Raw genomic sequence first — 16,993 nt, forward strand, 5'->3', positions numbered from 1 at the left:
GAGCTACTCTGGGCACCAGGCCTCTCTTTGCCGACTCATTAAGTGAAGCCACATACAATTACAGGCAGCTACGACAGAAGAAATGGAAGGCCTGGTTCTCTCTAATCTTGTGGAGAGGCTTTAGGCTCAGTTATCAGATGCCTTGCCTGAGGGTGGTGAGGGCTATTAAAGCTGGAGGATCAACACTGATAGGACTCTTCTATCAGCTTGGCAGGATTTCATTTTTTTTCCAGATAAAGTATGTTCTAAACTCATGATAGGATCTCTTAAATTCTGTGAGCCTCACTAATACATTCTTCAGAAGTATCATTTACCCAAACTATGGGAAATGAATCATGACACTGGGGTCCTGGGTTTACTGTATTGTGTCCTCTGGAAATACAAGGAGACAGCCCACAGGCCAGAGCCTCAGAATCACTGTTCCTGTGTCTAGGTTTGAAAATCAAGGTTCTGCTTGATAGGTACGACACGGACGCTCCAAATGAAGACGTGGCTCTTTGATTTATTAGTCTCAGTTCTCTTGAACAAAATGCCTGTCCAAGAAGCCTCTACTATAATCTGCCCTCTTTAACAACTGATGGCTAGTTTGTGACACTAGCCACGGTGGTCAATGTGGATGTAGCCAGATGTACAACCTTTATTTTATTTTATTTTATTTATTTATTTTTTTGAGGCTTTCGATACTGCCCGGGGCCCTGCTAACAAGCCTTTCTCAAAACACTCCTTTGGATATTCCTTCCCAGAGTTCATCCTTCCAGTGTGCCTTCCATCTACCCCCCTCCCCCCTTTATGAGTTGTTTAGCCTCTCCACAAGTCATTCTTAAACTTGCTCTGGAGCTCTTCTAAACTTCTTTGTGTTCTTCTCTACTCAGTTTCTTTTACTTTCCTTAAAGACCCAAGATCTCACTTTCTGTTTTGGCACAGCCCCCACCCCCACCTCCCACCCCCCACCCCCACCCCACCCCCCGCCTCGCAATTGTATGTTTCTCCTTTAAACACTGTGCCCCCCCCCCAGGGTACCTCCCTTTCTTCTTCAGCACCTTTTCCAAGGAGTCACCCCTTCTAAACACCCCACCCCGTCTCTATTTCCTCTTCCTCCCCCAGACCATACCAGGTAATTCCCATTCAACTTTTTAGATGACTGATTATAATAATAATGGTACTTTATTCACAGGTTAGATTGACAGCTGTTCCTTCATATCCCATCCATCAAACATACTCATCTCTTACACAAGACATCGTTTTTACATTTAACAGGTCATGTCCACAGATTGGTAGTTTGCAGAACAAAAACAACAGCAATACTGGCAAAGATTCTGGGTTATCAGAAACTCTCAGGCTTTTAATACATTGAAAAATTAATTTTTTTGCGCATCTACAACATACACCTTTGCTTCCCCCACGCTAAGTAAATTTGACCCTAAGAGTTCTTTTTCACCAAGTCATAGACATAGATATGGAAATCATCGTCAAACTTGATGAAGTACACAGAGGGCTTGGCTTTAACTTGGTGAATGACCTTGCCTGTCCTCTTGGAGCCATCTTCTTTGGTGTATTCCACATGTTTACCTATCAGGCCATCTACAACTCCTTCTGGCTCCCTGTCTGCTGGAGGAGATGCATTGGACTCTGGCATGATACGGAGGTCGCCCTCTTTATAATCATCCAGAAGCTGGTACATGTACAGCACCGGATCTTTCTCATAAGTAATGTAAAACCAGGCGTTCATGATAGGCGCTTGAGCCAGAACCATGCCCCTCCATTCCTCCTTACAGCCACGCTCACCCTCAAACATGTGTTCCACTGCTTTGCCAATTATGGTATTAGCAAGGCGCACATCGCTGACTCGAGAAAAGGACACCTTATCAGGAAGGATTTTAAGCTTTAAAATCCTTTCATCTCTGTGAAGTTCCAGTCCATAGACACAGTCAATCCCATCATATTTCACCAGGTAGAGAGAGGGGTTTATAGGCACCTGATCCAGCACAGTTCCTTTCCACTGTGTGATTGGCTCGTCTCCTTCCTTCCACCCGTGAGAAATTCTGCAGCCCACGATGTTCCTTCGGGGCCGGGATGAAGATCTGCTCCTCTGCCTCTTCTGAGAAGCTTTTTTCTTCTTGATGGGGGTAGAGCCAACGTGGTGACCTACGGCTTCTCCCATTTGCTCTTTTGCAGCAGCTTTTTTGTGAGGGCTCTTCATACCTGTAAGAGGAGGAGAGAATCTAGGGAGAAACATTCTATGCAAATATTAAGGTTATTTTTCTGTGGATTAGGAAGTCCCTGCGCACGGTATACATGTGTCCAGTAGCAGTATTCTATATCGCAACGTGTTTAAATGCCTGCCTGCATTACCCTCTTTCCAGGCTTGTTTGGTTACACAACAGAGTTAGAAGAAGAGATCGCTGTGGAAGTTGTGGCGCTTAAGAGCTAAGCAAGAAGCTGCTGGTTCTCTGTTAGCCCCATAGTCATCCTAGCTGCGCTGCTCCACCATCCCTATTTGTAAGCCCAGTACCGTATCTGTATCTCTATATCCCTCCGTGCAATTCCTGTCTCTTACCCACAGTCCCCCTCCTTTTCATCCCGCCCTTAGTGCCCATATCCATGCTTGCTCTGTGCTCACTTCTTCGTATGTCTTCCAAAATCATCCCCGTTTCCCTTTGAGCTCAGCACCACGAATCTGTCTCTCGCGCTGGCCACCTTTGTATAAGATTCCCCGTGTTTCTTGCTCCGTGCCCCGCCCCCCAAATCTCGGTTCCGAGTTTCCCTCAGCTCAAATCTTAGCACTCCCTCCAATTTTCCTGACAAGCGGGAACCCATTCCGATTTTCCAGCACCCAGTCCGATGCTCACCTGCTCACTGTCTGGGTTTGCAGCACTCACGTGCCCAAATCGGACAGAAGACTGTTGCCTCTGCTGAGAGCCTGGAGCGAAGGATGATCAGCCGGCCAGCAGCCAAATGAGCGCCTGTGAGAGCAGAGCCAGGAGGAGTCTTAAGGCCAAGTGCCTGTCTAGGAAAGCCGCGGGGCAAAAGAAGGGAGCATCCAGGAAGTACCCGCTCTGGGCTTTCTCTCACCTTATTCCCGAGTGTCAGAGGCAGCAGTACCTGGGCCACTTAAGAGCTTCCAGCAGTCGCCGCTGCCACTGCAGTCTCCTCCCTCTTTTCCTAGCGTAGCTTCCTGCCCCGCGAGAGGCCGCCCCTTCCTGCCAAACACAGCTCAACCGCCTCCTCTCCTACTCCACACCGTGGTTCTAAGCTGGGGAATGTGCTCTTGTCCTCATCCCTTCTGCCAAATCAGGAGCCAGGAATTCTACACACACACCCCAACCCTTCCCCCACACAACCCCTCTGGCTCACAGCTCCTAAGGAGTCCCTCCTTCAGTTCAGGTTCCCCACCCCCACCTGCAACTCTACACTTTAAAGCCCCCAACCGCATCTGCTTTCCATCCTTCAGGAATTTGCTTTTCCTTTACCCGGCGCCCTCGTGGAGTTTTCTTTATGCAAAAACTGCCTTTCCGGTTGTTTTAGGCTAGTGGAGCTAGGATGAGAAAGAAGAAAAGAAGCCCGATGCTCACTTCTCTCTTCTGTTTTGACCCGATGCATAACTAAGTTTTCTTCATTGCTCATCTTCTTGAGGATACGAATCTTACACACGGTGCATAAAATTCTGCAGATTCTTAAACGTACATTAGATCAGCTTCATCTCTTCCCTATTCCCTTTGCCTCATCACAAAATAGTAGTCCTCGTATTTCCTTTTCTTCTATGCTCCTAAAAGAGCTTGCATTATTTATGCATACGTGGTTGTTAAAAATGATCTATAAAACAATTTTAGATATTTCTGAGTGCAGAGCATATATGACAATATGGGAAGTAGACAATACCCTCACTTCCAATTAACATTCATTTTTAGTCGCTCTTTTAAAAGTAGAAACAAAGATCACCAATAAGGTGTAATTTTTAATCCTGTAGCACAGACCTTACTCTTGTAGCTTTCTATGTATGTGTATATACATGTGATATTATGTTTTATGACAAAGAGTTTAAATCATACTTTATGAAGTTAAGTTCTTCACAATGTATGAAAAAATAATAATAGTTCCCTTCAGTACCCTAAACAGGACATTTCCAGGAGGTAGTTCTTGGTTTTCTAACCTAAATACATATTATATTGCCCAGTTGATAAGAATATTGGGCTTGTGTAGAAGCTCATCAATTAAGTCTGGCAAGAGGACTTGAATTCTGGCGACCCAGATGATGGTGGAAGGAAAGAACTGATTCTCTCAAGCTGTTCTCTGTCCTCCACCCACATGTCCCAAATACATACATACATACTTACATACATACATACATACATACATACATAAATATTTTAAAATATAGTCTACAGTTTTTAAAAATAATACTCCTTCTAGTATCATCTAGCTAGCACAGCTTTCTCTTACCACGTGAATGTACTCCGATGAATAGTAAAGAAAAATTGTTTATTTATTTGTCAATGACCACACTGCTAGCAAGCCTAAAGGAGAATCACAGGATTCTTAAATTTTACTTTATTTTTTTCTGTTTCTTTGGTTGCTTGGTGGGTTGGTTTTTGTTGTTTTGTGTTGCTGTTGATGTTGGTGGTGGTAGTGGTGGTTTTGAGACAGAGTTTCTTCCTATAGTCCTGCTGTCCTGGAACTCACTGTGTAGTCTAGGCTGGCCTAGAACTCACAGAGATCCACCTGTCCCTGCCTCATGAATGTTGGGATTAAAGGCATATACCCGGCCAACTTAACTTGTAAATGCTTGTTTTATATCATACTTAGCCTTTGAAGTCTGCTTTTTTTTTAATCCAGTATTTTGTTTAAAATATAGGGGAAGACATCAAATGAACCTATGAATGCCAAGTTTTCATTAGTGTTTTTAGATACTCTGGGAGCCCAAGGGAAAAGTCAACACCTTTATTCAAACAGCTTCTAAGTGCTTGTTTCATTCATTAATTTCCACTTTTTAGTTGTTAATGGATTTAACTTATTCCCCCAGTTCTTTTGGACATAAGTGTTCCAACTGTATGTGATAATTTCATATTTTTGCTTTGCTTCTGTTTTCATTCACTTATATATTTTCATAGCATTATCCCTAAACTAGGGAGCTTTCATATGTTGATCTACCTAAAATCATATTTTAAATTACATCTCAAATGTTGACCTCCATTATAAACTTAATTTCATTAATATTACCATAAAATATAAGTATTGTCAATTACCATTGTTAACACCCATAGAGGCTATCATTAAATTTTGAGTTTGCTATCTGGCTTTTTCTACTTGAATACTGGTAGAAATATATAATGCATATGACTGAGTGTGGCATGCTATTAAATTTGAACTTTACATTTTATCTTGTACACCAGCAAGAAAGAAAAAGGTCAACTCATTAAACTATTATAAGCTATGAATTTTAAGATATGTATATTTTCAAAGGTGTTAAAAAAGGAATCTTCAAAAAATTCAAAAGCAGAACAAAAATGTGAATAATAGGTTGCTCTTGAATAATGCTTGTTGTATGTGATATCTGGGTATTGAAGGATTAGTTGTTTACTCCAAGTTTTATAATTTAGTTTTATGTGTTTTCTAGAAATTCTACAGTGTTTTTTTCCCTTTGAAACTATCAATTTCCCCCCTCTGTGTGTGTGTGTCTGTGTATGTGTGTATCTGTGTGTCTGTGTGTATGTACACGCTCACATGTGCACGTATGTTCTGCTAGGTAAGCCCTGTGTCACTGTGCTGTGTGTCTGGTCTTATTTCTTCTGTTTCACATTAGTCTAATTTCAGGTTGGTATGTGCTTGCTGTTGGTTTGTTCCCACTTTCTAGTACATAAATGTAATCCAAGCTCAAGGTATATCCCAAATCTTCAGATGGTGAGTTGTACATAATAAAGTAGGGTTATAGATTATGAGGTTCTTCCTAAGACCCAAAATCAGCAGGTAGGAACTTAGTACTGAGTTTTAAGTCAAAGGCCTGGACTTGATTCCATCTCTGACCCCAAAACAGGAGACAAATCTCCCTATAAACGTGGGTCAACTGAAAGCTCTTTTTATACTGTCTTCTCAATACTTTCTTTCTTTCTTTCTTTCTTTCTTTCTTTCTTTCTTTCTTTCTTTCTTTCTTTCTGTCTTCCTTCCTTCCTTCTTTCCTTCCTTCCTCCCCCCTCTCTCTTTCTCTTTTTCTTTCTTGTTTCCTTTCTTTGTTTTAAATCCAGATTCTATGGTCTTTTGCCTGACTTACTAAGGTTTTATGCATGCAGGTTGGTTCGTATCTACCTGTTCAAATTGGTAGAGCTGGGGTATGTACTTGCTGGAGGATCTTATTTGCCATCTGGCTCCATCTTGTAACTCTGTTGTTATATGGGACTCTAAGAAATTAAGGAGTGTCAAGTAACATTACTGACTTGAAGTAGTTCCTATGGCATATAGCAAGAGTGTTTTGAATGCTGAAAATATGTCCTGTTTCCTTCTATCACCTATAGCGGCCAAAGTAGATCTTCCACTTACTGAAACATGCACAAAGAAGCATGTGCAAGGCAGATGCTTATATATATATTACACTGTACATGTTGAACATGGGTTGATACCAAATATATGCTTTAATGTATCTTTTTCATTATTTTCTTCACACTCCATTCAGGGAAGCAGGAAGGCTAACTGCAGAAATTCACCTATCCCTCTTCCCTTTCAAATCCAATCCCTGTCTCATCTAAACTTTGCAAAAAAGTACCTGCTGCAATCTTGCCCCCCCCATCTCCAGTGGATCCCACAAATCTTCCCCTTCTAAACTTCCTTCCCCACACCCATTGCTTTGTCTCAGCCCTCAACTCCGACAGGCTCTCCCAGGGGATCCACTGGCCACTCCTACCAGGGAAGCAAGTTAGCTTCAGGCCTTTCCTACAGATCTTTACCTTTCCCTCCATTCCTCTAACTCCAATCTCCAAGTCTTAACCAGAGCTCTAGACAGACCTCCTGCTGTGGCCTCTCCTTGCTTTCTGCCCTGATTCCCAGAGGACTAAATAGGTCCTGGTTGAATGCTTTGCCTTCCTCTCTCTTGTGAAACTATCCACTGCTACCAGCCCATCCCCATTCCTAAGTGTCAGGTACCAATACCCAGAAACACATTTTACATAGAAATTCTCAGTGCCCACACCTATTAGGACCCCAGAAGATTTTCAACAGGAAACACACAGACAGTATAATTTCTTTTTGATGTTGTTGTTGTTGTTTCTTTTTTTGAGACAGAATAATTTCCTAAGAACCAGAAAGGAAATAGAAATCAAGGAATAAAATATCCACCCAACAAAGACAAGACCAGATATCAGCATCTAAAATTACAATCTTTGTAATCCCAGATGTCTAATCATCAACAGTAAAACACAATAACAGCCAGGACAATGTCCCCCTTAAGTCCAGCTATCCTACCACAGCAGGCCCTGAATATTCCAACATAGCTGAAGCATAAGAGAACAACCTTAAAATAGTCTTTATACATATTATAGAAGCCTTTAAAGAAAAAAATTAAATTCTTTAAAGAAATCCAGGAAACACAAACACACACATACACACACACACACAGAGTGGAAAGAAATGAAGAAACTGTTCAAGATGTAAAAGTGGAAAATTGAAAAAAAAAAAAAAACCAAACTGAGTAAACTTAAAGAACTCAAGTAGGAACCACAGAGACAAAGCTTCACCAACAGAACAAGAGATGAAAGAAAGAAAGAATCTCAGGTATTGAAGACATAATAGAAGAAATAGATTCCTTGGTCAAAAACAATGTTAAATCTAAAAAAACTGCTGGCCCAAAATATCCAAGAAACTTAGGATACTATGAAAAGAACAATTCTAAGAATAATAGGAATACAGGGATGAGAAGAAACCCAAGTCGAAGGCACAGAAAATACTTTTTAAAAACCATAAAGGAAAATTTCCCTAACATAAAGAAGGAAATACCTTCCAAGATATAAGAAGCATATAGAACACCAAATAGACTAAATCAGAAAAGAATGTCCCCTCAGCACATAACAATCAAAACACTAAACATACAGAGCAAAGAATATTAAAAACTGTAAGAGAAAAAGACCAAGGATGAGATTTCAGATCTTACCTCTATGTTTATTTGTTTGTTTGTCTGTCTGTTCATTTATTGATTCTTCTTTCATTCATTATATATCCACCACAGTTTCCCCTCCAATTATTCCTCCCAATCTCCCCTCTCCTCTTTCCCCAGATCCAATCCCCCTGCATTTACCTTCAAAAAAGAGTATGCCTCCCAGAGATATCAACCAAACATGGTATAACAAGATACAATAAGCTTGGGAACATACTCATATCAAGGCTGGACCAGGTAACCCAATATGAGAAAAGGAGCCCCAAATGCAGGAAAAGGAGTTGAAGACCACACCAACTATTAGGCTAGGCACCAGCCTATGAGTATAGCAGAACATCATTAGGAATTATTTCATTGATTTATTTTTATTTTATTGTTTATTTTTTTTACCACTTGTATTTGATTCTATCCTAGATCTCTGAGATATACAGCTCTTGGTTCCTGCCCATCCAGGCAGTGTCAGATGTGGTCTCCTTTTTGTGTTGTCCTAAAATTTGAACCAGTCAATGATTGGATACTCTCACAAGTTCTGTGCCACCTTTACCCCAGCACAAATTGTAAGTCAAAGGCTTGGAGACTGGATTGATGTCCCATTCCTATCACTGAAAGCCTTGTTTGGTTACAGATGATGGCTGGCTCAGGCTCCATATCCCCCATTACTCGGGTGGTCACCCTCTGTATTAGTCTGGGTTCTCTAGAGTCACAAAGCTTATGGAATGCCTCTATATTTTGGGTTTTTTTTTTAATTTGTTTTTTTTCTAGACAGGGTTTCTCTGTGTAGCCCTGGCTGTCCTGGAACTCACTCTGTAGACCAGGCTGGCCTCGAACTCAGAAATTCGCCTGCCTCTGCCTCGCAGAGTGCTGGGATTACAGGCGTGCGCCACCACCACCCGGCCGCCTCTATATTTTAAGGGAAATTATTGGAATGACTTACAGTTTGCAGACCAACTAACCAAACAATGGGCAGCTGTGAATTGGAAGTCCAAGAATCTGGTAGTTGCTTAGTCCCACAAGGCTAGGTATTTCAGCTGGTCTCCTGTATAAGGTGGAATCCTGAAGAAGTAGGTTCCAACAGATGTCCTGGCAAGTAAGTGAACGCAAGCAGAGAAGAAGGAAGCCTTCTTTCTTCCATTATCCTTTATAAGCCTCTAGCAGAAGGTATGACCTAGATTAAAGGTATAGAACCTAAGCTGTTTTTCAATTGGAACTTGTTCTGTCCCAGGCTAGCCTCAAAATCAGAGATCTGCCTGCCTTTGTCTCCTGGGATTGAAGGCTTGTACCACCTTTCCTGGGCCTAAGCTTTTCATGGCCACTATGCCTTAAGATCTGGATCACAGATGTACCTTCTATTTCTGGATTATAGTTCATTCCAGATAAAGTTAAACCAACAATGGGGAACAGTTATCCACACCTTCTTAGTTTCCAGGGAGTTTCTACTGCAAAAATATAGGAGTCTCAGCTGCTAAAAATATAACAACAATAACAACAACATGAAATTTGAAGAACTTGAAAAAAAAATCATCCTGAGTAAGGTAACCCAGACCCAGAAAAACAAACGTAGCATTTACTTATTTATAAGTGGATATTATCTGTAAAGTAAAGGATCATCTTGCTACAATCCACAGACCCAGAGAGGCTAAGTGACAAGGAGAGCTCAAAATGGGAAACATGAATCTCCCTCAGAAGAGGAAAGAGAGTAAGTATTGTGGGGATGGGAACGAGAGGAATCAGTTGGGGGAAGATGGACTGAGAGAGCTCTGGGAGAGACAGACAACTAGAATTTGGGGGCATTTGGGGTACAATGTTAACTCTCCTATTTTTTTCAGTAAGCAAAGGGCTCCCCCCTGCCTCCTAGTAAGGGTACTTCTGGTCTATAAGTGTCACAGAAGCAGGCACTGAGAGGTTCACACAGCTTTCATTTCCTATGAGATATTATTGAACTTAATCTCTAGAAAATGACTAGTATAGGGTTCAGGTAGTGCTCTTCTGCTTTTTTTCAGGCTTATAATCCTTTTTAAACTAGAAACAGCATTGTACCAAGCCAAGGAGGGAATGTGCAGGCTGTTTCTATTCTCCAATTCAAGCACTTCCTTACAAAAGGAGGCTTCTGTTAGGGTGTTATTGGCAGAAAGGGGATCCTCCTTTTCCTTTCAGGTGCAAAGAGGTCCCTATGCCTCCTTCTAAGAGGAGAATGTTGGAATTTATCTCAGAAGGAAGTCAGCTCACAGGTCATCATGAATGCTGACTTCTTGTTTGTAGCATCCTAGACCTTCATTTTTAACCCCTTACAGAGACTGTAGGCTGTAATGATTCCTGGAGATAAGCATACAAAGACTCATGAAGAATTCTGACCATCTCTGAAGAGTTCCCACCTGCCCACCATGGGCTGAAAGTTACTGGCTTGTAGAGATCTTTATCACAGATGGCTGCTGGAAACATTCCTGAAAAAGCATGAAAGACAACTCCTATCCATGGCTTCATTTGAAGGTGGACTACAGCTGCTGTGAGCCCTCCTGAGCCTGAAGACCCCCTTGCTCTTTGTGTTTTAGGGAAACTGTCAAAAAAGACTGTCTTTACTATTCTTTAAGCAGAGTGATTTAAAAAGGCAAGCTCTCTAGCAGAGAATGTCTGAGTTGCTCCCTGTGTTTAATACAAATATTTCAGTCTTCAAAGGAAGCTGTAGCTGTAGGTTTTCTACTGACTTTTAATGCTCTCAGCAGAGGATGGACTTAATAATGCATATGTCTGTTCTGTTTACCTGAATATATGTGGGTATTTTCACTATCTCTCATTCATAGGAACCTTTCATCTGGATTCTCATCTTGTCTTGGAGCAAATCAATTTCAGTGTAGGTGCTGATTCAGTATATCTGTGTTAGGCGGGATTTGTGGGGCGAGGATTTAAGGTCTAGGTACTCTTTCCTCCTCTATGATTCAAGAGGATAAAATATCTGTAGTTTTCATGTGTTAGGGAGTTATTCGTTTTTAGTTTTCCTCATACAGTGTCTCTTACATAGGATCTAACACGGTTCCTTACCTGGGCATGTTGTTACATGAGAATTCTGTTGATGGATATTGTGCTGAGGTGTATAGTGTTGGGAAGGATCCTGTAATCTTACAGTTACCAGTCTTTTGTGTTTTTGCATCTATGGGCTACAACTTTCACAGGTGTTCCTCATATTTATTTCCCCCCTCTTCAGGTAATACAAAGAATTGGAAGTGACTTTAATTAGGAACTTCTCTTCATTTTTGTTAAAAACTAGAGAGACTGAAATGGGACATTTCTTTATACCAAACATGAAAGGATTCTATAGAACTTTGAAATAACAGACAGTTTGGCAAATTTTAAAATGTTAAGTTTTGCTCTTGGCCAGAGACAGTGTATGTTTTTCTAAGTGCCCATAGTGAGACCCTCATGTAGCTTCCAGCAATAACACTTCAGAAAGTGTGAGGGACTCTTTCAGTTTGAGACACCAGAAATTTTAGCTCTTAGGTTCGCTCACTGAGTCTACAGCAGTTCATCCATTGTAGTTTAAAATGTTCCTATGAAGACTGACTCCAAATGAAGGTTTCTGTTTGTAAGATTCACACAGAGCAAACTGTGACAATTTGTATTCATTTGCCTGTCTCCCCTTCGGATGCAGCAACTTCCTTGACATCTTAGTTCTCTGACACATCTATGAATATATTTGATTATTTTCAGTTTTGTCATAGTTTATGTTTTCTGTAGACATGGTAGTGATGGATGGAAGAGCTCTACATATCAGATAGGATTTCTAGAAACTTTCCTGTTGCTTTCTCCTTTTTTATATTAATTCCACAAGAGTCAAATATACATTGTATGTAGTTGCTTTTAATGTGGTAAGGATGTTCTTTCAGTCCTAAAGATTGAACTCTGGGTCTTGAAGATGTTAAATATGTCCTCTACCCCAAGCTAGGTCCTAACTTGTTAAGAATTTTTTAATCCAGAATCTTTTATAGGAAATTTGAGCCTTGAGTATGTTAAATATTTTCCTTACCCTGAAAAATCTCTTAATTTTTACTATAATCTACAATGTTTACTATAATCTACGATCTTTTTAAGACTTCATAAATTCTTAGTGATTTTTGTCTTTGCTGTTGATTAATAAGAGAATAATATTAATATGTCCATGTATAATTTCAAATGAAACTTTTTGTTATTACCTCAAGTATTTGTACATTATTGACACATGTGTATATATTTAGGTTAAAAATAGGATCTGGGGAGATGGCTCAGATGTTAGGAACTCTTTCTGCTCTTGCAGAGAACTGCAATTCAATCTTAATATCCATGTGATAGTTCACAACTGTCTGTAACTGCAATTCTATGAATCCAGGGTTCTACTCTGGTTTCTGTGGGAACATGTGGTACAGATATATAAATGTACTCATATATTTAAGATATAAGTAAGTGACCTTCCACTTTCCATCTGCACCAGGAGCTGATCCTCTGCCACAGGGCTCCATATCTAAATAGTGCAGGGAGAGAGCTACCCTCCTAGGAGTACAGACAAGCCTGTGAGCACAGGTAAAATCACCACTGCTGCTCAGAGGGACCTGCCTGAAACCATCAGGACACAGGAACGGAGGAGCAGCCTGAGAAAGGAGCCTCCCAGTTTCCATCTATGCCAGGAGCTGATCCTCTGCCACAAAGTTCCATATCCAAATAGTGCTGGGAGAGAGTTGGTCTCCCAGGAGAGCTGACACACCTGCAAACACTGGTAAGACCACCACTTCTGTTCAAATTCCTGGCCCAATAGGAACCCTCCCAGAGCCATCAGGTCATAGGAACCAAGAAAGAGCTGGGGACAGGATCTTTCTGGTTTATGTCTGCACCTCCAGAGCTGACCCTATACCACAGCTCTCCATACCTAAATTCCTCCTGGAGAGAACTGGTTTCCCAGGACTACTGACACACAGGCTTGCAGGAGGGACAAGCCATAGTCAGAGACATCAAGAACAGCTAACATCAGAGATAACCAGATAGTTAGAGGCAAGGGCAAGAACATAAGCAACAGAAACCAAGACTACTTGGCATCTCTAGAACCCAGTTCTCCCACTGCAGCGAGCCCTGGATATCCCAACACACTGGAAAAGGAAGACTCTGATTTAAAAATCACATCTCATGATGCTGATGGAGGACTTTAAGGAGGACATAAATAACTCTCATAAAGAAATACAGGAGAACACATATAAATAGGTAAAAACCCTCAAAGAGGAAACATAAAAATCACTTAAAAATTACAGGAAAACACAATCAAACAGGTGAAGGAATTGAACAAAATCATCCTGGATCTAAAAAGGAAAATAAAAACAATAAAGAAATCACAAAAAGAGACAACCCTGGAGATAGTAAACCTAGGAAAGAAATCAGAAGTCATAGATGCAAGCATCGCCAACAGAATATGAGAGATAGAAGAGAGAATCTCAGGTGCAGAAGATACCATAGAAAACATTGACAAAACAAAGAAAATTCAAAATGCAAAAAGCTTCTAACCCAAAACATCCAGAAAATGCAAGACACTATAAGACCAAACCTAAGGATGATAGGTATAGAAGAGAACAAAGATTCCCAACTTAAAGGGCCAGTAAATATCTTCAACAAAATTATAGATGAAAACTTCCCTAACCTAAAGAAAGAGATATCCATGAACATACAAGAAGCCTACAGAACTCCAAATAGTTTGGACCAGAAAAGAAATTCCTCCTGTCACATAATAGTCAAAGCATCAAATGCATAAAATAAAGAAAGAATATTAAAAGCAGTACAGGAAAAAGGTCAAGTAACATATAAAGATAGACCTATCAGAATTGTACCAGACTTCTCACCAGAGACTATAAAACCCAGAAGATCCTAGACAGATGTCATACAGACCCTAAGAGAATGCAAATGCCACCCTAGGCTACTATACCCAGCAAAACTCTCAATTACTATTGATGGAGAAACCAAGATATACCATGACAAAAAAATTTACACAATATCTTTCCATAAATCCAGCCCTACAAAGGATAATAGATGGAAAATGCCAACCCAAGAAGGGAAGCTACACCCTAGTAAAACCAAGAAAGTAATCTTTCTCCAACAAACCCAAAAGGAGATAGCCACACAAACATAATTCCACCTCTAACAACAAAAATAACAATAGGAGCAATCACTTTTCCTTAATATCTCTTAACATCAGTGGACTCAATTCCCCAATAAAAAGACATAGATTAACAGACTGAATACATAAACAGGATCCAGCATTTTGCTGCACACAGGAAACACACCTTGGTGACAAAGACAGACACTACCTCAGAGTAAAAGGCTGGAAATTTTTTTTTCAAGCAAATGGTCCCAAGAAACAAGCTGGAGTAGCCATTCTAATATCAAATGAAATTGACTTTCAACCTAAAGTTATCAAAAAAGTTAAGGAAGGACACTTCATACCAGTAAAAGGAAAAATCTACCAAGATAAACTCTCAATTCTGAACACCTATGCTCCGAATTCAAGGACACCCACATTCCTAAATGAACTTTACTAAAGCTCAAAGCACATATCCATCCCATATATACCCACCAAACTCAGACACTATTGCGGATGCGAAGAAGTGCTTGCTGACAGGAGCCTGATATATCTGTCTCCAGAGAGGCTCTGCCAGAGCTTGACAAATGCAGAGGTAGATGCTCACAGACAACCATTGGACTAAGTACAGGGTCCCCAATGGAGGAGCTAGAGAAAGTATGCAAGGAGCCGAAGGGGTTTACAGTCCCATAGGAGGAACAACAATATGAACCAACCAGTACCCCCAGAACTCCCATGGACTAAACCACCAAGCATGGAGTTTACCCATGGCTTCAGCTGCATAGGCAGCAGAGGATGGCCTTGTTGGACATCAAAGGGAGGAAAGGCCCTTGGCCCTGAGAAAGCTCAATGCCACAGTATAGGGGAATGCCAGGACAGGGAAGTGGGAGTGGGTGGGTTGGTGAGCAAGGGGAGGTGGGATGGGATAGGGTGTTTTCAGAGGGGAAACCAGGAAAGGGGATACCATTTGAAATGTAAACAAAATATCTAATAAATAAAAAAGAAGTTTATCGTTGTCAACAAAGTTGAAAAAGAAGCTGGAGATCTGAAGACCACTTTGACACCAGACATAGAGATGAGTTTGGAATTTGCCCAGCTGGTTTCCTGTCTTGCTTTGGGAATTATAGTTAAGTGATTTGGATGAATTTCCTAAGAGACCTTAAACTTTGGACTTTTAACATTGTTGAGACTGCTATAGACTATGGAAGGTATGGAATTGGACTAAATGTATTTTGCATTATGCTATGGCTAGGTATGGCCCCCATAAACTCATATATTTGAAGAAGCCTATGGGGACCAGGGAGTGGAATATGGTGGTTTGTATATACTAGTACCAGGGAGCAGTGCTATTAGAAGGTGTGGCCCTGGTTGGAGTAGGTGTGGTTTTGTTGGAGTAGGTGTGTCACTGTGGGTGTGGGCTTTAAGACCCCCATTCTAACTGCCTGGAAGTGAGTATTCCACTAGCAGCCTTCAGATGAAGATGTAGAACTCTCAGCTCCTCCTGCTCCAGCCTGCCTAGATGCTGCCATGTTCCTTCCTTGATGATAATGGATTGAACCTCTGAACCTGTAAGCCAGTCCCCAATTACATGTTGTTCTTATAAGAGTTGCTTTGGTCATGGTGTTTGTTCACAGCAGTAAAACCCTAACTAAAACACAGACCATCCTCAGCTACATAGGTGGGCTCACCTGGCACTTAACACTTCAAGAAGGGTGTCATCATGTTTTCTTGGCGTCTTCCATTCCCTCTAGCTCTTATATTCTTTCCATATCCTCTTCTGCAGTGTTTCCTTAGCCTGATTTCTTATAGCATCCAGGACTACCAGCTTAGGCCTGGAACTGTCTACAGTGAGCTGAGCCCTCCCGCATCAATCATGAAGAAAATGTACCACAGGCTTGTCCACACAAGCCAACCTTGTGAGGATATTTTCTCAATTGAGATTCACCCCTTCCCACAGGACTCTAGCATGGGTCAAGTTGACATAAAGCTAGCAGCACAGTAAATGTCTGTATACTTGACACAGAGCTGCAGAGGGCTTGATGTTGTGGAAGTACTGACTGCTATAAAAGAAAACTGCTTTCCAGACAGTGGATCATCAAACCCACCCTCTCTTCTAACTTGGTTTTATAGCAATCACTTGTAGGTTTGCATGCAAAAGCCAGGTCTGAAGGTTCCAGATATAAGGCAGCAGATTACTAGGTTTCCATAAGATTTCTTCCCTCCAAGGACAGAATGTGGTTTATTTGTTCCCCTTGTCCCCCATGTGTTTAGGCAGTTGTCATTACCTGATTACCTAAAAAGAAAAAAAAAAAACTTCCAAAATCAGTAGCTAGAGTAACTCACATTCTTCCTAAATCTTGTGACCAAAAGATCACTCTGCTCTACAAATTGCAAAAGCAATCTCATGGGCTACAAACATTCTTCTTTAACCTGTTTGTTTGATGAAAAATACCTGGCCTAACCTGCATTCCATCCCTTAGTTCAAGAAGAACCAAAAGGAATTTTAAGGAGTGCAGCCTTGAGCAACTCACCCCCTCCCCATACCTGGTAGAGTTCAACATTAGAACCCCAGGAGACTAATCACACTTCAGCAGGATCCACCTTACCTGGAATGGCTTAATAAGGAAGGTTTTTAACTGCTCCGCACTTCTTGTTTTAGCTTTTATTTTTAATATACCTTTTTCTTGTAAAAATCTATTTTTTGTTTCTTTCTCCATTTTTTGGTTAAAATTTATTTTCTTTCTTCTTCTCATTTGATTTTATTTCATTTT

The 16,993-nt window shown here is 40.9% G+C and overlaps 1 protein-coding gene across 1 annotated transcript; it reads right to left on the minus strand.

The window, feature by feature from the left end:
- Positions 1-1,163: 1,163 nt before the first annotated feature.
- Positions 1,164-3,145, minus strand: LOC127674893 (spindlin-2C). Its single transcript, XM_052170701.1, has 3 exons — positions 3,073-3,145; positions 2,850-2,963; positions 1,164-2,202 (listed from the first exon to the last, which is right to left on the minus strand). The coding sequence occupies exon 3, from the start codon at positions 2,198-2,200 to the stop codon at positions 1,421-1,423; it is 780 nt and encodes a 259-aa protein (XP_052026661.1). The 5' UTR covers positions 2,201-2,202; positions 2,850-2,963; positions 3,073-3,145; the 3' UTR covers positions 1,164-1,420.
- Positions 3,146-16,993: the final 13,848 nt, after the last annotated feature.

Source organism: Apodemus sylvaticus, chromosome X (assembly GCF_947179515.1).
Source record: "Apodemus sylvaticus chromosome X, mApoSyl1.1, whole genome shotgun sequence".
Taxonomy (NCBI): domain Eukaryota; kingdom Metazoa; phylum Chordata; class Mammalia; order Rodentia; family Muridae; genus Apodemus; species Apodemus sylvaticus.

Bases quoted from the DNA above. Each gene is read 5' to 3' on its own strand.
- LOC127674893 (XM_052170701.1), bottom strand. From the start codon at position 2,200: ATGAAGAGCCCTCACAAAAAAGCTGCTGCAAAAGAGCAAATGGGAGAA.